Genomic DNA, 25,707 nt, shown 5'->3' on the forward strand with positions numbered 1-25,707 from the left:
TAAAAACTTGTAACCTTGTTGCAAATTTGCTAAAACATTAAACAGTATCTGGTGGAATTTGGGTGAGTCTGTCACACTAAAATAGAAGATTTAGTTGCCTGGAATGTGCATGAGGCGAAAGAAAAATGGAAAAGTGGCACAAACTGAGGTTTGGGTGCTGTAAAGATTTTCTGCAGAGTATTCCTTTATCAGTAATGAGAGAAGAGAAAAAAAAAAATAAGAGGAGAGGGGGGGGAGGGAAGCAACAATCTAAGAAGGGGCTTGGGGGGGGGGGGTCATTTTGGTACAGTTGCCATTGTCATTTACGAGAAGGTTTACCAGTTAAGTGCATCATCATCCTCATCATCAGCTGATGTTTAGATTATCACATTGTAGAAACTAGAGCCCGAACGATGCTGGACATTTGGTGCAGATGCCAATTTTTAATTAGAAATTCTGTATAGCTGTGAATATTACAGACTCCAATCAGCCACAATATTAGAACCACCTGCCTGAAGCCTGAACAGCTTTGACTCTTCAGGAAATGGACACAGGACGCTTGAGGAGTCCGGGAGCTTAGAAACAAACTGCATTGTATTGTAAACAGAAGTATGGATGTAGTGATTTTAGCATAGGTTACACAACCACTGCTGGTCTTAAAAAAACAAAAAAAAACAAACAAACAAAAAAAACACTAGTATCTGGTAGGCTATAATGTAATCCACCTAGAGGCTGGTGCAGACCACAACTAATATGCTGGACTGTGAACATGCATGGCTCAGTGAGATTAATGTGTTAACCTAAAAGCCAGTGGTGACTTACAACTGTTAGAAAAGTTCAGAAAAGTAAACGAAAATGAGGTGCAGTGCAATCTCCTAAAGGTGAAGCTACCAATCACAACTGTTCAATAGTTCCCAGTGAATATCAGTATGTAACATGGCTTGAAATGCCCATCCTTGAGAGTGGGGAAAAAGCAGTTTTAATGTTGTGGCTGACCAGCATACACACAGCATTTCAGATTATACTCAAAAAGGAAAATTATGCGATCATTATCATTTATGATCATTTACTGTTGGAGGCGGACTGTTCAATACCCGTCATGGGACGAAGAGTGATTTGATGTTGTGTTTCCTACTCTGCTACATGTGCTGCAGACAGTGCTGAGTGTAATGTAAACAACGGAGTCCAGTGTTTCCCCACATGCAGATGTTATTGAAGCAAGATCTCCAAAATATGTTTGGCAACTTTAGCAGAATTTAGACACTTATTTTGAAAGTTCACACCCTTTCTGCTTCATATTTCCCCACTGACTGGCTCGTGCTGTGGCGGTCCTCAATATCACTCAGCTGCCTCTCCAGAGAGCCTTTACCCATGTGGTGGACTCCTGCTGATAAGTCTCCTCCTCCTGGGAGCAGGAGGGATCACTTAAACCAGAACCTGCCTACCGGCGCCAGCAGCAGTTCAACACTGAGGGATGAAAGACTCACTGGAGAGGTAGCTGATTATATTGCACTTATTTGTCACAGAGACCAAGGCAATTAAAAATTGCAGAGTAGCACCTTATAAAACAGTACTATTTATTTATTCCTTTCAGGAAGTGACCACCACAAACAGAATTCTAATTTATGGGAAACACTGGAGTCTAATCCACTTGGATAACCTTTATGACCCCTGAATGACCTCATGCCGATCAGTTATATCATGCCCATCTGCTATCAGTCGGGCTCTAGTTGAAACAGTATGACAAATGCAGGAAAATCTAAACAGATGTCACTGGCAAGAAAAAAGAAAACCAATGAACCAAAAAAACAAAAAACATTATTTTTTAAAGATTACTAATATTTTTGAGGGGGGTATTATTTTGCTCCAAACTCATTTTTGGGCTGCACTGCTTGTCAGCAACAACCTCCGAAGTCCAAAGCTCCCTCAACAACACAGAACGTCAAATCCTTTTGTTTTCTAGCGATCCAATGAGCCCCCTCCCCTTATGGTTTATTCCTCAGTAATATAGTCTGCCAGTTCAGTTGGAAAGTTAGGAGAGGGGAGCTTAAGAGCTATACGTTAGGGAGGGCCACCAGCTCACCGTCCACCTCGAACTCCTCCGCACCATCGGGGGAGAAAAGGTATGTTGGAGGTTTCCAGGGGGATTCCTCCAAACAGGAGGGGTACAGCTTTCCCACCGTACAGCGGAAGTCCTTGCCTAGATCCCATAGCACACGCTCGGACACAGGCTGCCGCAGGAACCAGCGGTCGAGCTCCACATCATACTGATAGATGGCGTACTTGGCACGCTCGTTCATGTGGGTTTCACGCATGAAAATGCAAAGCGAGTTGAGCAGCACCACAGCCCGCACGCACGGGTCTGAGTAGCGCTTGGCAGGGATGTTTGCCGCCACGCGCCACTCATTCTTCTTGACGTCGTAAATCTCCACAGTTACAGAGGAACCGTCAATGGTGCTCGTCGGCAGGCGGATGCCGGAATTGCTGACGACGTGGAGGCCACCGATGTAGAAAATGAGATCTCCAAATGCAGCTGCGGATGCGAAACAGCGGCTCGTCTTGCGCATGGCCATCTCCACCCAGGTGTCTGCTCGGGGCAGGTAGCAGTACATCAAATCATGGGTCATCACGTAAATGCAGTTGTGCGCCACCACAGAGGTGCTCCAGTTCCAGGCGAACGGTAGCGGGCTCACCATGGCCCACTCATCCTTCTCACAGTCGTAGCGCTCTACCGTGCGTTTATTCAGCTCTCCTCCGACATTATCCCCTCCGATTGCATAGATATAGCCATCGCAGTAGACTAGCGAAGGCTTGATTCGGGCACACAGCATGGGGGTTTTGGGCACCCAGGAGTTCTGCTGGGCATCAAACCAGAAGAAACTATCAACTGAGCGGAAAACCGCCTGTAACTTGCCACTCTTGCCATGGTTGGAGATGGAGTTTTTGAGAGGGATCTGCCCACCAGCGATGAACACGTCGTTTTCAGGGGTCACGAGTGTTCCCACCTTCTGCAGGTCTCCTGGGGGATTGCAGAGCTTGTAAACTTTCTCTGCCTGTGGGCTGTAACACACTACTGTGGTAGACATGGACGAGGACAACACATAACCCTCGCCGTGAGTTTCTGACATGGCCTCCATGAAGATCAGCATCTCCTCTTTAGTCATGCCTAACCGTGGCTTGAAGAACTTGGGCATAGATTTGTAGAGGCCCTGGACCACAACGGACTTGTCGTTAGGTGGCAGACCCTGGAACCAGGCACGCTGGGTCACCTCAGACAGCGCATCGATGCGAATCTGACTGAGCACAGAGGACAGGTGCTGCGAACGTGCCTCCATGTTATACTCCAACCACAGCATGGCGGCCTCACGCACAGTCTCCTCTTTCTCCACGTTGAGGTTGTCGCTGCTCAGGATGTCTATCAGCAGCTCATGGGACAGCTGAAGGAAGGTCTCCTGTCGGTACACTTTGGGGAACTTGTGCTCCACCATACGCTTGGCGCTCTGCTTCAGCTCGCTGCAGCTGTAGAGGTCACCAATGCTCAGCATGCGGACACAGTTCTCAGCGTTTATCTTCTTCACCAGATAGTCTCTGCACTGCAGCAAGACATCCTCAACCTGAATGGAGGGTAATAGAGGACAGATCTTTAGCCTTTGGTTCATGTTAACTTTAAAGCTATAAATCATGAACAGCTCACAAACATATCCTTTTATTTTATAGTGAATGAGTAACCTTCATAACAGCGCTTATATCTGTTAGGGACTACTTTCAATGGTGGATTAATACAAATTTAGATGCTCTTTTCTTCGGCTTTCACAGCACTGACCTGTAGGAAGCAGGCGGTCTCGTAGAGCGGTTCCACTGTGCTGTCGCTGATGGCCAGGTTGCCCGTGTAGGCGTAGGTGATAATAATCTGCAGGGTGGCTGCGTCCACATTCCTCAGGTGGACATGGGTTTGCGTGCTCTCGCTGAGGCCACTCATGAACATCGCCCTGCAGGAGAAAGATGTCAGTCAATGCAGCGGCTGGTAAAAGAGGAAGTGAAACAGTGAGTTCTCACACCAACTGAGATCTACTAGTGCGTCAATGAAGATAAAAGATTTTAATCGTGTGCGTCAGCCAGATTTTTGGTAGCAGTGACTGCTTACTGCAAAACACAAACTTGTCATTACTCAAGATTTCTGCAGGGTTACAACATCTGTTCCCTCTTCAAAAGCTCCTGGGATGGTTGGACTTATTAAAAAGAAGAAATGACATCTTCAGATTTCTTGTACCAAAAATACTCACTGACAAATACTCAAAATCCTACACTGTTTAAGTGCAAATGTCAAATTGATGTTCTAATTGCCTGTTTCAATGATGAGCCTATGTTTATACTAGAAGTCACAGGTAAGCCAAGTTTTGGTCTTTTTTTTTTTAATAAATAGACACATTTTAAGACAGTTATGATTAAGAGAATGTCTAGAAAACTAAGCTTAAGATAACAGTAGATAGAACAGATATCAGCAGTGATGGAAAGGAGCCTGCCTTATTTGATTAGCATTTTCTTCTCTTTCTGTACCTTTGTGCAGGTGCTGCATGTTTCTGCTCTGGGATTTATTGTCTGTTGTTTCTCAAGGTTCACCCATTCTCTTTAAGCTCTCCACACACTAACCAGTTAAGGCAGATGGTAGTTTCTTCCTATGTATAAAGAGTTTTGTACTCTGTTCTCCTGTCTGTCCCCGAGTGGTTCCTCAACTTTCTCCTTTAGAGTAAAGGTCCGTCTTCTTATTAAACCCATAACACGGACAAAACCTTTGGTCTGGAGTGGGTGAGGCAACTCCTAACTTAGCCTTGTTTGTCATTTTGCTACCCAAAGTTTTTCTTTTAAACAAACAGGCTCCTAATGACAGCTGGCCACCTGCCATGAGTGACTGGGGGAAAACAAAACAAAACAAAACAAAACAAAAACAAACAAACAAACAAAAAAAAAAAGACCAAGTAACCAGCTGAAGCCTCGATACCCGTAACCGGCTGCTACTGGAGTTTATTTTCCACTGTGGTCATATTTTATAGCTACAAGCAGTGCAGACTTCAGGTTACTTCACTCATTTTAAGACATCTAAAAACACTGATATGGCACCATTTTAGTAATACTTTCCAAGTGTATAAAATGTAAGATATAGACATATGCAGGTATATTTCACAAGTCCTGTGAACTCTTATTTTGAAACCCAGCCACGAAGAGGGGAGGGGGTTCACAAACCAGTGTCAAATTTATATTTTTCATTTTGTTTCGTTTTATCTGAAGATTTACCAGTTCAAAAAGAGCTGGGCAGTGCTGCCCCACACAAAGGCTTGGCTTTAAAGTATGTGTCCGCTCATCTTAACATTTTTATTGAATTTCTGTCTGAGAAAACCACAGGACCCACAATGGTGGACAATCCCCTTGCTTTTACTTTGAACGTTTGGTCACTTATAAGTCTTCCCTACCGGATGCCTCACAGGCAAGATTCCTATTAGGGTGGTCCTTTGGATTTAGCTGCTGTTCCAGTATTTTTCCCCCTTTTTTCAAATACTGCCAGTCCAGGGAACACCCAAAATGCCCACAAGGGCTTTTCAAGTGGTTACACTACTACTACTGGCTAATAATGGTACTAGTGGTACTCAAGAGCATACTGAAAGGGAGCCTGTATCAGTCATTTATCCTTCTCTGTCACGGTTCTAATCATGAGAGCTAGTAAAAACAATTAAAAAACAAATCCAGTAAAACAATCGTTAAAGTAAAACAATTGTAAAAACAATTCAAAACTTGCCCTGTTCAACAGGGCAAGATGCTTCCCCTGTTGAAAAATTTGAGAAACAGATCTATTCTTACACCAATATCTGCATATTTACAAAATTAAACTGCCAAAAGACACACTGGTGCCACCAACAAGCCAGGTAGTAGCTAAGAGGGGCTCTGTGTTGCATTCAAGAACAATAGAAGCAGTTGGATGATGCAGACAACAGAGCAGGGTAACAAAGTGGAATTATATCAAACCTAAATGGAGAACAGGCAGCTTATTAATCAGGTTTCATGTACCTGTACAACAAAGTCACTGAGGCTGCAGAGCAGGACTACCAGGTGGCGTTACTGTCATAAACTACCTGTGATAAAATGGCTTCAACTCTTCAAATTGGGAGTCCAGATTTGTGTTAAACACTCAAGTATCACTTGTTTATCTAGAGCAGATGTTACTCCTGACTTGTTGCACACTAATAAGCTTGTTTTCCTAATGCTGGATGACAAACAGTGACTGGATGGTGTAGCGAAGGCACAGCCTGGCTCCTGCTGGTCTCCAACTCCCGCCTTGCATCAGCAGCCTCAGCGGGACGCCCACGCTTCCATGTTGTCATTCATCAGCTGCTGGTGTGAGTTGAAGCCTCTTTAACCATCTTTACTGCATCAGTTCCTCACATTTTATGCATGAGGAACAGTTATTAGCTTGAGATGGTCATTTGCATTTATTCTAGTGGCAAATTCAGTGCTGCAGGATGCACAGCATTCAGACACCATCTACTCGGTCGGTATTACTACATATGACAAATACTATTTTCTGGATACAGAAGATATAACTGCTGCTCTGGAAAGCACCAACACTTTATTTCCTTTCCAGGAGAAAGCCCGTTCTTAAACAACCAAGTGAGTCCACAGAATAATTTGCAGTCATTGGTTGGAGGTCTTGAAGCATCTTGTTTCTTCTGAGATGTTTCTTTCAGTATTTTATGTTCTGGTGAGCACTGTTGAAAGCTTTAAACTTTTAAAGGATGATAAATCTGATAAAATAACTACAAGATGCTCTAATTTTTTTAAGCAATAATTTGTCTGAAAGAACAGCTCTGCCCACCTGAAGAGTGCTTTTTTTGGGGTTGTGTCTCTCTGTATTGATCACAACAGGGACCAAACCTGCCAGCCTGTATTACGCAATCCTGCAAGCATACCCCTACACCCCCCCAACCTCCCTCATTTCCTTTTTAACTTTTTGCTCTCCATCTCTCACCAGGACCTACGTGATCAGGCTTTCCCCTATAAACACAAGCTCTCTCCAGAGCTGCCCTCCTTTCCTTGAAATGAGGCATGTGTGGAGAGAAAAAGGAGGAAGTGCTGCGACACCTCTACCCCCTGAAGGGAAAACGCTCTGCATGTTCACACCAGATAACGAGTGCATGGGAAACAGCGGGGAGAGGATCAAATTGACAGTCTTTCTTGGAGTGCGTGCAACAAGACAGGAATGCTGCAGGAGCTCCCATCACGTACAGAATCAGATTCACTGCAGTGCACACTCTTTATCATGCAATGTCGTGCGTACAAATGAGGCCTCTAGAGGGCTTTGAGTGATATGTCTGAGGAACTCCACATTAGTGACGACTTCATTTTTTTTTTTTTCCCCAGGCAGAAATATCAGGGCCCGGTGCTAGAAAGCAGGTTCAAAGGCAGCATCTCTCTGCCTTAGCTGTCTTCACTTAGCTTAACATCAGCAACCAGTCTAGAGCTCAATTTCTACTTTTGCGATAAATCTACGTATGCATTTATACACGTATGCTTACACTGCTCTACAAATCTGCCACCAAAAGTCTAATCCACAGTGCATTCAACTCTTCTAGCTGATCTGAAAAATGGCAAAAGTAGCAGCAGGAAATGACGGTACCGAACAGGACAATCACAGTCACTGCAGAAAAGCGTCGACACAATGTGCAGTAACATTTGACTCCCAGTTACAGTGCCACCTAGTAGCTACAGGAAATCTGGACTATGTGATAATCATCCATACATATACATGATAATAAGTGGGTGTCCTCCAACGGCACCTAGGAAGTGATGTTTGCACAGAATCCAGGGCTTCAGACATCCTCACACCTGCAGGACACACCGTGATCATCACTGTTTGCAACTGTATCACTGTGTGAAATAAATGGTGATAGATGAGAGCAACTGAAACGTTTAAATTTGTTACGCAGGTGGTTTAATTACAGGCTCTCTTCTACCTGCAATGGTTTTGACTTTGATCACAGTAACAAGTGATGCTGCCAACTCTAGAAAAAGTTCTTTGCTGCTCAGCGTTTATCAACCAGTAAACAGAGGCTCCATCTCCGATGACACTATATCATTTTCACTGGTTCAAAAGCATCAGCTATCTGCCTCCGTGTTGGCTCTCCACGTGTTAGATCCTTCTTTCAGCTCTGCCATCACACAGCGGCACCTGTGCTGTTTTACATGTTTCTGACGCGGTGCAGATGTACCAGATTACAAGTCCAAGTTCTTTAGTTTGGGGATCAAGCAAACCATCTTTCATACCTCTGTTTTCCTGATAAAGGCTTTACTCAGAAGTTGCTGCCAATTTAGACCCATTTGTTGAGAGAGAAAAAAAAAAAAAAAAAAACCAAACAGAGGCTGCTTCTGTTGAAAAGGCTGAATCCAAAATACATTTTACAGTCCGCGAGCATCTATTTTTAAATATGTGCTGTCCAGTGCTGCACAACCAACAACGCCTTCCTTTATGTTTTCAATGCCACTAAGATGAGCCTCTATTTTAATTACCTCAAACTTTCTCCAATGCCAGTAAGTTGCTGACATTATAAAAGGTTCCTTTAGCCTGTGCTTGTTTGACACACTTTTTTCCCTGGTTATGTCAAACCCTAAACTGGTGCAGAGGGCACTCCAGCACTTAAGGAAACACCATCCACTTGTTTTCTATAGAGCAGGTAACACTTGCTCTACATGATGATGCATTATTCACTAAAACTGTGGGAGGTGAGCACCTACAGACATCACCAGGCTACATAAAGACAGCATGCCTACATCTCTTCACATTCAGAGTCACAAGCAGCCTTAGGCTGTAAAAAGCAGAAATGCACAACGTGAGTTATTCCATCCCCGTGAGGCGCACTCACCTGAAATAGGAGCTACACGTGGCCAGGACCATCTTGTGACACGGGAACTCTGTGTCCTCCACCAGCAGGACAACGTCAGTCAGTAACTTCTGTTCATAGAAGAACTTGAGCTGCTCCAGCAGGGAGACAGCATAGTCCGTGTTGACCGGCCTACGCTCACTGAGATCCGACATGGTCGCATCCCATGAATCCCGCCCCAGTTTTGAAAAGTCACACGGCCGGCAGAACCGGACTCAAGCCAACCAGGAGAAAAATATATATAATCTTAAAGATTCAAGAGGATAAACGGGGAGAGGGGGTGGGCAAGGGGATAACTTTAATGACTCCCCAAGCCCCAGTGGAGGTTTTCAACACCTATGTAGAACAATGTCTGCTGCTCGTTCTGCTAAAGATGAGCCAAACGCTGAGCATCATCATCAGGAGCCCGGGGTGAGGAATGGGCTGTTTCTCCTTTGTGGGCTTCCTATCTGTTGTCTGAGGTCATGCAGTGAGGCACTGGGGAGCAGAGGTAGAGAGAGCTGCTACATCAGTGCTTGTCTGTAAAACAAAACACAAAAAGGAAAGTAAGAACAGGTTGCAAAGAAATCAGCAGTACAGAAAAAATAAGATGAAATCTATGAACTCTTTACATTCCTCTGATTTTCTTTGGGTTGTCTGAACAGCGAATATCCTGAAGGAAAAAAAAAAAAAAAAAAAAAAAAAAAAAAAAAAAAAAAAAAATCACATTTCCTGTGAAAGCCTTTGCACTCACTTCACCCTTTTGTCCAGAAACTGCACTGACAGCTGGTGACATGAAAGCCTGAGTGGAGATTGGCAGTGAACAGTGGTTTTCACACATGCACTGCAGCCCTAAATTTTGAAGAGCTCGACAGTGAGAATGTAAATGACTCGGACATTAGCTGGTCTTTAACCTAAAGAGTGTTACCAGTTGAAGTAGACCAGTTCCTGCTGGGTGGGAAAGGGTAACAGTGGGAAATAGCCCCACCTGAGTCATTACCTGAGGAACATACCTGCCAACATTTAGGTTTCAAAATCTGAGGGGGGTTTTTTGAGCAAAGGCACTCTTTCCCAAACTCATTTCCCCCCACCCCCCAAAATATCAAAGGGAGATGACTGATGTCTGATTTAGGTGATGCATGGATCCAATATTTGGATTGAACATTGGTCTCATCCAGACTCAAAAGACTGGACTGGTTATCCATTTATTTGTTATATTACTATTACAAAGCTAGAGGGACAGCATTTAAGTTACTGCCTTACACAAGGATTCACAGTGAGCACCCCAAAGGGAATGTGTGTCTCGGGCTGAAATCAAACCAACGACCTTTCGTGTACAAGGTAAACGTGTTAACCCCTACAACATATAAGTGTGCACTTGAAGCACTTCGGTCAGTAAGACTGCAAAGGAGCTGCTATATTAATCAAGTTTAACCTGTTCACAGCTGCAAAAAAGGCAACTGTGTAAGTTAACAGACTTATCAATATAATCACAGCTCTATTATTATCTGATGGATATAATCTAATGGATTATACTCAAATATTTCATTAAATTAATGTTTAAAAAAGGCAGTTTTAGTTTTTAATCCTTGTAGAATAAAGAATGAATATAAAAAACAGAATTTAAACTTAGACTACCGTATTTTCCGGAGTATAAGTCGCACTTTTTTTCATAGTTTGGCTGGGGGTGCGACCTATACTCCGGAGCGACGTATATGTGACATTTATAACACATGAACCAAAATACTCCAGCCACTTGACATCTCCGTGAACCGGAGCTTTAAGGCAGTCTTGCGTAACCTGTGGGCGCAGTGGATGATGGATGGAGAGCACAGCTTAACGGCAACTGGGAGAATGCACCACCCAACTTTCCTGGAAGTCATTGGATGGATCAAGAAAACATGGGCTTCAGTGACAAACCATCCTGTTGGGATTCAGAAAGGCTGGAATAATTGGAACTGCAGCTGACGACGAGTCTGACTAACGCGACACAGAAGAGGAAGCGGCGCTTCGTCTACGGAGTGTGCGGAATTGTTTAGAAGTGACACCGAGGATGAAGAATTCAATGGATTGATGGTTTGGTTAACTTGTTAGTATGTTCTTTATGCTATGGTTATCTGAATAACTTAATGTTACGTTAACATACCGAACACGTGTTCGTTGTGCGTCATGTAGCTGAATGTGCTACGTTAGCATAACGTAGGTGTAACCGTGTTCGTCCTGTTATTTAATCCATTATTATTTTAAATTGCCGTTCAAGATGGAATTTCTGCTCTGGGTCTCGGATTCTATCAACCCCCCCCCCCCCCCCAAAAAAGTGCGACTTATAGTCCAGTGCGACCTATATATGTTTTTTTCTTCTTTATTACGCATTTTTTGGCTGGTGCGACCTATACTCCGGAGCGACGTATAGTCCGAAAAATACGGTAATTTTAATATAGAGAGTTAGCAGCAGTATTGTCTGCATCACTACCACTACTGGAGGTCAGTAGTGGTAGTGATTTCTTGGCTGCTGATCTCTAATCTGGAACATGTTAGGTTCCCAGCATAAGTTACCATGACAATCTGCCCCTGTAAAAAGCGAACTACCTTAACAGAAAAACCAGAGTTATCCCTGAAGTTACCTGGATAAGATGAAATCCTGCTTTGTAGTACAGGCCTCAGGAGTCACCAAACGGTTTGATGAGTGCATTACAGCCTTCAGCAGCCACCAGATTGCAACTTACCTCAACACATTGTAGGGATTTTGTATTTTAAAGCACTCAACAACCATTAAATGATTTTGCCTGATATGAGCTTTATTTCATCTCCATTCACAACTGTCAATGAAACCAAAAATGAGTGAATATCTTCAGAAATAACATGGTTTTACATACACAGTAACATCATCAGCATCACTGCCAAGAAGCAAAGAAGACAGGTCACCACACTATGCCAGAGTAGTGCCTTACTAAAACACAATGAAATGGGGTTTTTTTCCCCAACTCCAATCTGTCACCCATCTTAAACCTCCACATCCCCTCAGTTAAAAATAAACTGAAAACACTACAGGTCCATGAAGACAAGAGTCTGGAGAAAGAAGCAGCACAGTTGACATTAAAGTGCTGCTGAAAAGAGACATATACCCCACCGGCCAAAACAACAACAAAAAAAAAAACCGCTAAGAATCCTTTCATAACATCATGTATTGCATCAGTCTACTATTAACATTCAGAGTTACGCATGGGTGCATTTTACTAGCATTTTCCACACACCACGCGAGATCCCTCTATACTGGATGCTGATGCCTGATCTGCGCTCATCTTTCCACGTCTATTACCAGCTGTCAACTGTCTAGATTTAAAATTACTTTATCCACCTTTATGCGTCTATATGATTCCTCTGACCTAATGCGAGGCCCAAATGTGCGAGCAACAACTTGGAAAACACGTTTTTTTTTTTTTTTTTTCCCCTCTAGCCAGGGACTAAGGTCGCAATCAGCCCCAAAGCCTGCTAACAGGTTACTCTGCAGATAAATACTAACCTTTTAAAGAGTGTAACGTTTTTTTTGGGACCAGACTCTAGCTGGACTACCAGTTTCGTTAGCACTTTCCCCACCAAGTCCAAAACAAACCTCGGGTGCTACGTAAAACACGATGCCGTTAGCCAGATGTTGAGGATGGCAAACACCATCGCCGCTGGAGCTTTGTTTCTTATGTGTACGTCCACAGAGGTGGTCCTCCGTCCTTTGATAACAGCACCTAATCGCCTAGCTTCTATGTAACATTATATCACTGGCTCAAGTAGTCACCCACGGCAGGTTAGCAACTTTAGCTTCCCCTTAGCATCACAGTTCCGGTGTAGCTTAGCTGTTAGCTAGCGAGAAGGATGAGCCGGCAGTTATAGGCAGAAAGTCACGCCTCTAATATTATCAACTCGACAAAGAAATTGATATTAAAAAGGGCGTTGTAGCAGCAGCTAACACACGCTTACACACGCGCGCGCACACACATACACAAACACACGCAGCTAGGCTAACTGCTAAAAGAGCTAAATAAGCTGAGCCACTTCTCACGTAAAACGCCCCCAAAAACAAAAAAAAAGCAGCTTACAGTAAACGTTGGCAGGCTCCACGCTCTAAACCGTCGCGGGGTCTCGTTCCGTTAGCAGAAAGCATGCAGGGAACTCCCCGAGCCGAGCTGAGACGCTAAGCAGCTGTGTGGAAGCGCCGAGCAGTGGACAACCTTTTAACGCATCATAAGCGCCTCCGAGACCAGAGGCCAGTCGAGGATACTGCGCCTGCGCGGGAACAGAGCGGGCTGCGTCCCCTGCTGAACAGAGAAACAGCGATCCCTGCGGGACTGACGGAGGCACTGCATCTGGGAAAACAATTTCTATTATTAGTGTAATTTATTATTTTAAAACCAACGACGACACCAAAGTTAAGCCCCCTGCATTTTCCCCGAACTTTTATTTATTAAAATATCTTTTGTTTATTAAAGTCGAACACTTAGGATAACATTTTACATTGGAATAGCAAAACAACAAAAACAAACTATATTTCATTTTCTTACTAATCCTACGTGTCTAAATAGAGGGGGAATAATATTTGAGACCAAAATTTTGCTGTTAATCCAAACATTTAGGCCTTCAAACAAACAAACAAACAAGGAAATAAGTAAGTAAATAAACAAATAAATAAACAGAAACGAAATTAAATCAATAAACGTTTAATTGCTTTAACAACTATGAATCTTAATATTTATTATGTATACTTGTAATTAATTTTATTGTAATGATTTACTTTTTGATATTGTACAAATATGTTGCAAAAATTATTCTCATGTTGTTTTGCAAATTATTGTGTATTATTATTAAAAACCAACATGCAACTTACAAATTTAGTGGTTTAAATAATCCTTCATAATTATTATAAACAGTTATGATTTTGTAACAGTGCATACACGAAAATTATCCACAGCCTCAGTTTATTTTAAGTTTATGTATCTACATTTTTAAAGTCTATTATACTCACCATAGTTATTTATTTGTTTTTGTTTTATTCGTTTTTTTTTTGTTCTTTGTTTTTTTACATTATTTCTTTGTACTGTGGGCAGTCCTTTCTAAAGATCGTGTATCGATATTTTCCTTACTGAATTTGTTAAAAAGAATTCAATAAAACATTTTCCTTTCGGCTACTAAAAAATAAATACATAAATAAAAGAACTGTCATGTAAAATAATGCGTTAAATAACTGTCTGGCGTATCAAATCCAACTATTTGTTTTAGGAAAAAGTTGATCTTTTGTTTTAATAAAGTAATTTATTCACTGAAGTTGCATCTTTATTCTCCATTTTTAGGTTGTGACCCTCTGAGATAACTTCTAAAAAGCTTTTTGGACTCAGCTCGTCTGCAGGAGCGCATTTTTAAATTTTTTTTTTCGGGTTGCTTTGACCTCAGCAGGTCGCGAAGCTAATTTATCCGTTTGCACTTGAAGTCGGCAGCCCCGCGGGAGCCGCAGCTGTTTCCTATATGACTGATTAACGAAGAGGTTTCGGCTTTTGTTTGTGGGGCGTCACGTGGACCTGAGAGGGAAGCTGCTTCTGTTTGTTTAGAGAAAATTTGACCGTAAAGAAAAGAACAAAATTATTTAATTTCCAGTAGCTCGGGGAGGTTTATGTGGTTGTTTTCATCCCTCTGCGGTGTTTTATTTCTGACTGGCTGAGCAAGAAGGAGAAAGAAAATGGACGGTAAAGCCGGCTTTATTATTTCTTGTCAAAATGCTGAGAGAAAATTTTAAATTAGTAATAGTAGGTAAGTTATAATCACTGCATGATAGCCTAGCAACACGGTCCGAACTAACCTGTTTGTAGCCGCGGCTATTACGCTGAAGCGGTCTGCCAAAAAACCGGGTTTCTGACCAAATGAAGGTGTGAAGTAGTTTAATAACGTAAGGTCCGCTGTCAGAGCAACAACAGAGAAAAAAAAATAAATTGTCAGTTTAGACAAAATTAAACTATTCTGTTTGTTATAAAGCTGTTTTCTCAGCTCTTACACTTTGTTTGCCAAACTTTTCTCTATTTACTGAAAATTTCATTTAAATATTGATTTAAAGTCAGAGAAAAAATGTTAACTTTTCTGCGAGTAATGCACTTTGAGATCAGTTTTCATTGATTAATAGTAGTTAATCGGATGTAACTTTATTATTATTTGTGCTATTAATGTGGTTTTGATAACAAAATGTAATTTTCTCTATCATCTTTCTATCTGCATGGGCTTCATATGTAACTGGAAATAATGAAAATTTTTGTAACATACCTAGTAATAGGTCATTTTTGTTTTATTGCCTGTTTATGGTATTTGAATATCCTTTGTTTCTGTAGACGCAAGCAAACAGCCACAATCATTTGGGAGTGGACAGCAGAGAAATCACCATCCCAGACCATTTTTCTACGTCCAGCCACCATCTCAGCCTTACTACCTCTACCCACACTGGCAGCTCAACAATCCATACGGTCACTTCGGTCTGCCTGGAGGTATGTAAATTCTTCTTTTGTTGCATTAAACCTGTAGATGGTGCATAAAGCTTCACCACATCCTTTCATTTTATCGCCCTCCTCCTAGCTTTTAACTTTGGCCGTCCCTGCATGCACCCTTACCAATACATGCAGTACCCTGGCCTTGTTTTACCACATGCTTCAATATATCCACTGGATTACAGGCGAATATTTGAGCCTCGCTTCCACGCTCCTGTCTGGGGCGACATGCCTCGCCAGCAGCAGTGTTATCCGCAGCCTCACGGCCGCCGGGAAACAGCCTGCTCGGAGGCCCAAACTGACCCCAGCGATGCCATAACCAAGCTCATCGAATGCCTGGATAAAATCCGAACCAACGAGCAGCAGGGCGCTGAGAGAGAACTCGACTCTGGAATTGCATCCCAGTCCTCAGGAATGTTTTCTTCAGAAGAAGAGAAAAAGAATGAAGAGCGGGGCCACATCCTGCCTTCAGAGTCTGTTGCTGTGACCTTCAGTGAATCCACTGCGGCTGATGAGTCCAGCCAAATGATTTTAGACACCCTGAGCCCTCAGGGATGCTGGGCAGGAAGGTTGGAAGAGGAGCTGCCCCTCGACAGCTCTTCTGTCCACGAGGAGTGTCCTGAGCATGAGCCATCAGCAGTAGACCAAGGCTTCCTCCATCTTGGGAAAGAGATCATGGATATCCAGTCAGATATCTCAGTGATCGATCCAGCTGTTCCCAGATATGATGCTGAGGAGCCCCGTAACTCCACTCCAGCTTCACCTATATTTTCCTCCAGTCAGTCAGCACTGAAGGAGGTCAAAAGCAGCGACCATGTCTCAAAGGTAGAACATCCAGCAGCATCTTTAGATGAAGCCAAAGCTGATAGGAGCTACCAGATCCTCAAGCTGCCATTTGATAATGTTGTAACACCTGGATCCGGTGGACCGGGCCGCCTCTGCTCCCCTGCTTCTCCTTACTGCTACAACTACTTATCTATGCAAACAACACACGAGCGCATGAGTGTCCTCAGTCCATCTCTGGATGAGCTCTCCTCCAGAGATGAAATGTTCTCTACAGATCTGGACGACGTGGACCTCTTTCCCAAGCATGTGTACACAGGAAGGAGGCTCAAGGAGGTCATCGGTGGATCCCCTCATGCTGCGGAGGATGTGGAAGAAGTGTGGCGGCCGGGTACAAAGAGGTTTGTGTGCGCGTGTTGTGGGAAAAACCTCAGTAAAGGGACGGGCAGGAGCAAAGTCCAGAGTGCCAAGATGTACATGGATGAACCTGGAGACTCTGAAGAGGAGGGCAGATATGGAAGAGGGTGCGAGCAGCCCATCAGGGTAGTTGTGAGGAAGCATTCTTCACCAAGGAAGACTCACCCTCTGCCACAAAGACATGCAGCAAAGTCTTGGTATAAAAGAGGCCTCCACAAAGAGCCTGCAGATGCAGCGGAACAGGACGAAAACCGAGACGGCCGCAAGCAAGAGCCAGCTGAACGTGAAGCTGGAGAGATGGACAGTAGTGAGCTTCAGTGTCGGACCTGTCAGGGTAAGTCTCAGACAAGAACATCTCCACTTATAAATCATTGTTTTCTGTGTATCTGAGTGACTGTGTGAGCTCTCTCATAGACAGACACTGCAGGGAAGTTCTGACAGATGATGTGATTCCCAGGAGGCGACAAGGTGAAACGCACTCACGTGATGCTCGCTGTGCGACTCAAAACATCACCCATTGTCCCAGTAGTTTTCATATTCTTCTGGAGGGTAATTTTTATTTGACTAAATGTTTACTCTTGTCCCCTGCTCACGCTGGGTGAATAGAAATGAGCACTCAGTGGAAAGTGATGTACCACAGGCCCAGAGATGACGACCGCGATGACGACGAGCTGCCACTGCACTGGGAGAGAGGTTAATGGGTTTTTCTTGTGCAGTAGATACTTTTTTGGCTTTTGTGTTTGAACATTTAACAAAATGTCCCTGTTGTGTTGATCCAGGCTCTACGATGAGAGGAGAACCGAGATGTTGACGCATCTCGACCAGCCGTTGAATAAAGTTTGTGTTACTGTAGGTGAAATGGCCCATTTTCTTTTCACTCTTTAGAGGCCTAATAGATTTCCAGTGACTGACAACTGACTGACAACCATTTAAACAGATTTTTATCAGTATTAATTGCTCTTTCTTTCTCTCTCAGGTCCCCCCAAAGGCTGTAAATGTTTAAGGATGATGTGTTTGGAGATATTTAGAGCACAAGGTGAAATGCACTGCACAGGAGGCCTATTTCTGTTTGAAAAAAGTAAAAAAGAAAAAAAAAAGAAAAGTGAACCTCGGTGACACGGTCTTGCACTATTCATGATTAACAGATTTCACAGAGGTTACAGCTGGTGGTGTGTCATTCTTTGGGGCCAGTCCAATAAATTGTCATTATTTAAACTTTGTTGTGGGTCTGTTTGTTCTTGGATCATTTGAGTATAAACAGAGCTGTTCAGCTTAGCTTTTTTTTTTTAATATTAGTTTTGAATAAAAAATTGTTAGATGTAAAGAAGTACCCTTTCCTCCATGCAAAGCACACAGTCTAAAGTTTAAACACAGCTGACCAGGCACTCCTCTTTCCTTATCTCCTCTGGTGGGAAGAACAAAAAGGAATCAAGGATATGTAATTTAGGAGATGAGAAAGGAAGGTTTTGGTCCACTCATTTTATTTTCCCACAGCAGAGATGTCCCAGTGTAACTCCAGCTTTTATTGAGGCTTTCTAGGACTTAGGTCTAAATACACTGCTCAAAAAAAATAAAGGGAACACTTAAATAACACAATATAACTCCAAGTAAATCATACTTCTGTGAAATCAAACTGTCCATTTAGGAAGCAACACTGATTGACAATTTCACATGCTGTTGTGCAAATGGAATAGACAATAGGTGGAAATTATTGGCAATTAGCAAGACACACTCAAAGGAGTGGTTCTGCAGGTGGGGACCACAGACCGCTTCTCAGTACCTATGCTTTCTGGCTGATGTTTTGGTCACTTTGGAATGTCGGTGGTGCTTTCACACTCGTGGTAGCATGAGATGGACTCTACAACCCACACAAGTGGCTCAGCTTATCCAGGATGGCACATCAATGCGAGCTGTGGCAAGAAGGTTTGCTGTGTCTGTCAGCATAGTGTCCAGAGGCTGGAGGCGCTACCAGGAGATGTGGAGGAGGCTGTAGTAGGGCAACAACCCAGCAGCAGGACCGCTACCTCTGCCTTTGTGCAAGAAGGAGCACTGCCAGAACCCTGCAAAATGACCTCCAGCAGGCCACAAATGTGCATGTGTCTGCACAAACGGTTAGAAACCGACTCCATGAAGATGGTATGAGGGCCTGATGTCCACAGATGGGGGTTGTGCTCACAGCCCAACACCGTGCTGGACACTTGGCATTTGCCCGAGAACACCAGGATTGGCAAATTCACCAATGGCGCCCTGTATTCTTCACAGATGAAAGCAGGTTCACACTGAGCACATGTGACAGACATGACAGCGTCTGGAGACACCGTGGAGAGCGATCTGCTGCCTGCAACATCCTTCAGCATGACCGGTTTGGCAGTGGGTCAGTAATGGTGTGGGGTGGCATTTCTTTGGAGGGCCGCACAGCCCTCCATGTACTCGCCAGAGGTAGCATGACTGCCATTAGGTACCGAGATGAGATCCTCAGACCCCTTGTGAGACCATATGCTGGTGCGGTTGGCCCTGGGTTCCTCCTAATGCAGGACAATGCTAGACCTCACGTGGCTGGAGTGTGTCAGCAGTTCCTGCAAGATGAAGGCATTGAAGCTATGGACTGGCCTGCCCGTTCCCCAGACCTGAATCTGATTGAGCACATCTGGGACATCATGTCTCGCTCCATCCACCAACATCACGTTGCACCACAGACTGTCCAGGAGTTGGCGGATGCTTTGGTCCAGGTCTGGGAGGAGATCCCACAGGAGACCATCCGCCACCTCATCAGGAGCATGCCCAGGTGTTGTAGGGAGGTCGTACAGGCACGTGGAGGCCACACACAATACTGAGCCTCATTTTGACTTGTTTTAAGGACATTATATCAAAGTTGGATCAGCCTGTATTGTGTTTTTCCACTTTAATTTTGTGTGTGACTCCAAATCCAGGCCTCCATTGGTTAATAAATTTGATTTCCATTGATGATTTTTGTGTGATTTTGTTGTCAGCACATTAAACTTTGTAAAGAACAAAGTATTCAATGAGAATATTTCATTCATTCAGATCTAGGATGTGTTATTTGAGTGTTCCCTTTTTTTTTTTTGAGCAGTGTAATTTAACCTAAAGGACAGAACTTGGATTAATTTAAAACTGCTCTATAAGATATGAGAACAGCACAAGAAGCTCAGAGGCAGATTATATTACAGAAGTATAAAGTTCATAGTGTGGATTTAACAGCCTGATGCTAAAGCTTATTTGCAGGTTATTGGATGAAATTAATATCTGCACCACCTATAATGGACCAGTGACCTGTCCCGGATCCAGCCCAGACGATTTCTTTGCCTAAGAAAAACAAGCAACTATTGTGTTTTATGCAGTGGTTTATTAGCCTCTGAGGTTCTCCAGGCCGTGACCTTCAGCATGCAGTGGTTTGCACCAGAGTGTGAAGTGTGTGGGAAGAGGAGCCACTGAAAAATAATAAATGTAAATGAATGCCAGCAGACTTGTGCAATACAAGCTGTTCAAAGTTTCAGCAAAACCTACAAATGCTTAGAAATCCACTACACTTAGAAAAATCCCAGACTGGGTGGTGCATCCTTTGAAAGCTGCATAACAATACTTGTGTTGGTGTCTCCTTTGCCAATAAAATACAAAACAAGATTTGTGAATTATCAATTAGCCTTTCAGTCTCGACATACCCATGTGAGAAAAAGGTTAAGCTTTTCCTTTAACATCTTCCAGGGTTCACAAAGAGGCTTTTCCAGCAGCAGTTCTGTTAGTTCATTCTTCATGGATGATGCCATCTTTAAACTGCTCCAGGCTACCTAAGGAGCTCCCATCTAACCTCATAATTGGCTCTTCAGGGGTCAGACCTGAATATCAGAGGGTTTGTAGATGTGTGCTTTGCATTTTACTTCTGCTCAGCTCCAAATGAGGAAAACAAGAGGAGAGGGAGCTCAACGAAGATGCAAAAAAAGGAAACAATGAGCCACTTTGTGCCTTTTATTAGTGCTTTTCTCATCACGCAGATCATGCCAACAAGCTGCAGGTCTGTTTCATTAGAGCCAATCAGCTTCTCACCTTCTCTGTCACTTGTTTCACGTCACAGGAAGTCAGTGGAAGTCATCAGTCTTACTTCTCCTACATCTCTGATCTGTTACAAGCCTTTTCCACAGGTGAGCTGATGCACAGTGGGAGGCGATCTGCTTGAAACAAACATTTCTCATTGGCTTCTGATGCAAATTGTTTAACTCTAATTGGACAAGTGTCACCTGGCTACAACACTACCAATCAGTGCATCATTTGACAAGCTAGCCTTAATCATGCATGGGCCTCGCCTTTGATTTCCTATTTAAAGCATAGAGGAACACTGCCTTTGCTTCTTAGTTGATAACCTTTATGCATGTAGGTACAGCTCCCTTTTATATTCTCAAAAGCGTGATAAGATAGCAAATAATTCATCTTACTTGCTTCTTTCGCTCAGATATGGAGGCAGTAACATCTACCTTACAACATTCGCACGGCCCTCGAGGGCCAAACCCACAGAATGCAGCTCAGCCATGCCAGGGGTCCCAACAGCCGGCTCCAGGGGCTCCACGTCCTGAGGACCAGCACCACAAACCTTTCTTCTACATACAGCCATCGCAGCCATACATGCCCATGCAGAATCTGCAGTGGCCTTTACCGGTGCCCATGCCCATGTCCTACAATCCATACTATGGCTACCCAGGTTTAGGTGAGCTGACAACACTTTCTGTTGTAACTGTTAGATTTTGGGGGCTGCAGTTGCTCATGAAGATACTGAACATTATTTAGGACTGTTTGTAAAGCTTAGTCTCCTAAATGCTGTCAGTTTCTTAGAACATGTTTTGTTAACAATGTTTTGCTTGTCTTTAAATATATTGCTACATGTTAAATTCCTAGAGAATCATCGAGATGAGTGAAATCTGACCACTTATTAGTTTTCTGATTTAATCACACATCCTCCTGCTCTGCCTCCTAATTTCAATACCACTGGTTATTTCACATTTTTGCAGTCATATTTTAGTTTCAAAAATGTGCAGTCACAAAGTCACTTAGAATATATTCTTCACAGTGTGCACACATTTTTAAATGTTTTATTTTCAAACACTAAATCCTGCAACTCTTGACTGACTTTGCCTCAAGTGCCACGTTGAGCTTTTATCTCCTCTATTTGAATGTATTTTTCCATTTATGGAGATGAAATTTTACAAATGCTGAGGTATTCATCTGATCCTCTTGTGTCTTGCCAAAGGTTATGGGATGCCCATGATGCCACACTATCAACCTAACCCATACATGGAGCCACCTGGTTTTGTTCTCCCACATACCCACCTCCACCTGATGGACTACAGGCGCATGCTCAACCCCCAGTATTATCAGACCATGGCCTACCATGCCCGCAGGTTCCGCTACCAACAGAACTCCCCGACCAGAGAAATGACCAGTTCTGAGGTTCAAACTGAGTCACTTTCAGTGACCCAGACCTCCAATGCCCCAAGTTCCAGAGACATTGAGTCCTCCAGTGTCCTCCCAGTTTGTAGCAGCAGCAACACCAGTGTCTCCAGTAGTCAGGTGCTCTCACCAGCCTTGGCTATGCAAAATTCTCCAGAGTGCACGGACATGGTGCCTTCCTCCATCAGGATGCCATCAAACAGCAGCTTTGTGATTCAAACTGAAGAGGTTAGGATTGAATGCTGCACTACACCTGTGGGACTACAGCTGCTGCATTCTCATGAGGCTGCAGAAGTATCCCATAACTTTTCCCAAGACATGGTCCAATGTAGTTCCATTCTCCAGGGTCATGTCCTGCAGGATGAGGGGCTCTGCCTCCCTCCTGATGAGTCAGAGCAGGCACTCCAGGTTTGTCCTGATATCCTGTTAGTTAGAACGCCCAGCACAGGTGAGAATATCCCTACTCCAGATAAGTCTGGGAGCCAGATGGTCCCTGTCATTTCCAGTTTAGGATCTCAAGAAGCAATTTGTGGGGAAGCTGAAGCTAAAAGTGAGCGAGAGCAGAGTATGACTAAGAATACCCAACTCAAAGTGGCTCACCTGCCATTTGATACCAACTACCTGGATGAGCTGAGGAAGATGGAGTCTTCTGTTTGGTCAGTGGAGGAGACTTTGGTCCCTTCCCCTGAGTCATTAATCCAAAATGGCCCCGCAGAGTCTCTCGAGGAAACGTTGAGTACTGCAGCTGAAGTGGCTTCAACAGAGATGTTGCTGGAAGAGGAGCCACCTACAGAAGATACCCCAGCTGTGTTTAAGATGCCTCCCTTGGAAGATGACCTGGAAGGAATAGTCCCCACTGTGGAGGATGTGGGTGATGAAATGGTGGCTGAAGCTGAAATATGGCCTATGATGGATGAACCTGTTTCAGAAGAAACTGCTAAACCAAAACTGATGCACACAGAAGAGGTGGCTCTTGCATCCAATATGCAGCAGTTGAATTCCCCTCTTAAGGCAGATCGAAGCCAAAGCAGAGCAGAAACCAGTGTCCAGGATTGCCAGGACACATCCTTCGAATCATTACCTGCCTACCTCCCCTCAACTAACTGGCTAGCTGATTTTGATAATCTCTACTACAGCAACAAGTTGTCACAAGCTCCCAAGAAGCAGACCAGACCTCTGAGCAATCAGGGTTTGGATGTGCCTACTCGAAGAAGAAAACTAGACCTTGAGTACAAGGAGCTAAATATCCGCAAGCCAAAGGAGAAGTACAAACCCAAAGGCAAAGTGGATCGACAATGCCTTTCTGACCATGAATGCTGTCTTGGCAGGAACTTCAGCGAGAATGTTGTCAGCCCTTATGTGCCCAAGAGGGAAAGACTTTGCTCCAGATGTCTGGCGAAACATAAAATTAGTATGCCTGCCAGCCCTGGACTCGAGGGTCGCAGCTTAAAAAGAAAAGCCGTTCCCTTCCAGCAGTGGAACGACGCCCTCTTAACAACATGTGATGCATGTAAATCTCACACAAAGAGGCGGATAAGGAAAGATTCTAACCCTGATCTTCGTAGTCCTCATCGAGGGCACGACACTGAAGGAGAATCCTCTGAAAACAGCTTGTGTCGCACAGGTCAAAGGTGGAGGCCAGGTGATGATCTAAGGAAGCTTAGAGACTTCAAGAGGCCACTGGGATGTAAGCAGAATCTGGAAAAAAGTCCTGCAGCAATGCACCCAAAGCTGAGGGAGAAGAACTGTGTGTGCAATGAGCTGCAGCATCAGCCTGCTGCTTGGGAGAGGTTGCGCCACTGTCCCCACGGGAATGCCATCCGAGAAATTGATGAGAACTCTGCCGTGCCTCTTCAGGACAAATGGAGGAATGTGGACCAGGTATACCTGACGCACAGGTGGCAAACTGGTAAGCAAATGGGTTTTCACTTAGAAACCCCCCCCCCCCCAAATCCTTGTCCACATTTATAATTTCAACTATTTTCTACCAACAGAGAAGTCATCGACGCCCAAAAGTGACACCAGTGGCTCCAAGAATGAAGCTAGATCACAACACTCGAACACACACGAGAAATCACAATCACAAGGTTTGCCTCACATTTCACTTTAACTGTTTTTTTGCATTGCAATTAATACATAACTTAAAGTGGTATTAAATGCCTGCAAAGTTGCTTTTGAAAATTGATGTACAGAGGTGTGTGTGTGTGTGTGTGGGGGGGGGGGGTCCAAAACAAGGCTCCTGCTACTGAATATACTTGACCATGATTTCTGTGCAGAAGGGTGAATTTTTTATTTTTTTGGGGGGGGGGGGGCACAGTCTGTAAGGAGAGGGGACTCAAGGTAAGGGGCCTAATAAAATCAGACATCCTGTATAGAAATTTTTTTTGTTATAGCCAAACTACAGCTTTATTTATTTTATTTATTTATTTTTTTAAATCAAACTGTAAAATGCAGAAAGTTTATTCATCATAAATAACTGAAACAACTTTTGCATATAAAGTAAGAGTTGTTTAGTCCTCCCCTCATGGTTGTGTGCCAGTCATCCTGTGAAGGGAAAACCCTTCCACAAAGGATCCACCGCTGCATCCTTACCTATAGCTCCGCTTGTAGCCTGCTTTATCCTCTTCATGCATTTTAGGAATTGAGCCATGTTTCAACATGGTGCACGGAGACTGATTTCGGGGTCACAGGTACGAGGAGGTGAGGAGACACTAACTGAAATAATGAGGCCTCACCTCTGTCCTTAGGTTTGCAGGCAAATCATGGGGGAATTGAGATGCATTTCACAGGGATATGATTCTCACTTTATACTGATGGGAAGACTGAGTTTATTTTTATAATTTATTTTCCTCCCAGTGGTGAAAAATGAACAAATTAAATCTGAACCTTTTCTTTTCTGCAGGAACTCGAATGAGAGACACACGATGCTGATTTGCACAAAGAGCACAATCTCACAAAGTGAAAAAGCAGTGTTTTTAAAAAAAATGTACACTTAATTTAAATGTTTTCCCACTTAATTTATTTGTGTGTATAATCACAGTCACTATTTATTGTTTGAATAAACACAGATTTCTGAGTTTTTGTCTTCTGCTTGTGTTGTGGTTTTTAAGCTGTAGTTACAAATGTATGCACTAGATGGCGCCCTTTCTATACTTAAACACAATTCCTTCACTCTCAGTCTTGTCGATGCCTAAAGAACTAGAAATTACTGTTTAAAACGGTTTCTTAGAAAGCAGAATGTTCCATTAGCTTTAAGGATTCAATATTCACTTAAACTGACTACTTGCTGAGAGGCCTGCAGTTGACATCACCTACTAAGTTTGGCAGCTTTCAGTAACTTAGATACTGCAAAAAACAGAATCTGCTCAAGTTTTTACGAAGGTTTGAGTAACCTGTTTTGACAACTCCTCGCTCAATAAGGGGTGAAATTTCATCTACAGATTAATGCTTGGCCTTGAACTATAAGGAGCTGGATCTCCCCTGGATCTCCACTCTACTTATGAGCTCTACTAATGAGCTCTTAGCACAATGAAAGGGAACTCATACTTTTGAATTTGTGGCTTATGCTGTCAGGATGACTGGGTCAGTACTCCTAATGAAGAGATCAAACTGGCCTGTGTCGCTATCTGGCTTCGCTAACGCGACTCAGC

At 43.5% G+C, this 25,707-nt stretch overlaps 3 protein-coding genes across 4 annotated transcripts; 2 read left to right on the top strand and 1 right to left on the bottom strand.

The window, feature by feature from the left end:
* Positions 1-269: 269 nt before the first annotated feature.
* Positions 270-13,102, bottom strand: kbtbd2 (kelch repeat and BTB (POZ) domain containing 2). The gene is made up of 4 exons (XM_030756823.1): positions 12,977-13,102; positions 8,889-9,425; positions 3,803-3,968; positions 270-3,593 (listed from the first exon to the last, which is right to left on the bottom strand). The coding sequence occupies exons 2-4, from the start codon at positions 9,059-9,061 to the stop codon at positions 2,034-2,036; spliced, it is 1,899 nt and encodes a 632-aa protein (XP_030612683.1). The 5' UTR covers positions 9,062-9,425; positions 12,977-13,102; the 3' UTR covers positions 270-2,033.
* A 1,245-nt stretch (positions 13,103-14,347) lies between these two features.
* LOC115799773 (uncharacterized) lies at positions 14,348-17,789 on the top strand. Its single transcript, XM_030757055.1, has 7 exons — positions 14,348-14,614; positions 15,248-15,400; positions 15,489-16,934; positions 17,015-17,068; positions 17,207-17,293; positions 17,380-17,449; positions 17,577-17,789. The coding sequence occupies exons 1-6, from the start codon at positions 14,608-14,610 to the stop codon at positions 17,409-17,411; spliced, it is 1,779 nt and encodes a 592-aa protein (XP_030612915.1). The 5' UTR covers positions 14,348-14,607; the 3' UTR covers positions 17,412-17,449; positions 17,577-17,789.
* A 3,164-nt stretch (positions 17,790-20,953) lies between these two features.
* Positions 20,954-25,072, top strand: LOC115799800 (uncharacterized). Of its 2 annotated transcripts, XM_030757087.1 has the most exons (5): positions 20,954-21,317; positions 21,858-22,146; positions 22,258-23,966; positions 24,052-24,144; positions 24,960-25,072. In XM_030757087.1, the coding sequence occupies exons 1-5, from the start codon at positions 21,068-21,070 to the stop codon at positions 24,986-24,988; spliced, it is 2,370 nt and encodes a 789-aa protein (XP_030612947.1). In that variant the 5' UTR covers positions 20,954-21,067; the 3' UTR covers positions 24,989-25,072. The 2 variants fall into 2 exon arrangements, with proteins under 2 accessions (XP_030612947.1, XP_030612946.1); XM_030757086.1 differs by having other exon boundaries at positions 20,956-21,317; positions 21,858-23,966.
* Positions 25,073-25,707: the final 635 nt, after the last annotated feature.

This window comes from Archocentrus centrarchus, chromosome 20 (genome assembly GCF_007364275.1).
Source record: "Archocentrus centrarchus isolate MPI-CPG fArcCen1 chromosome 20, fArcCen1, whole genome shotgun sequence".
Lineage (NCBI taxonomy): Eukaryota > Metazoa > Chordata > Actinopteri > Cichliformes > Cichlidae > Archocentrus > Archocentrus centrarchus.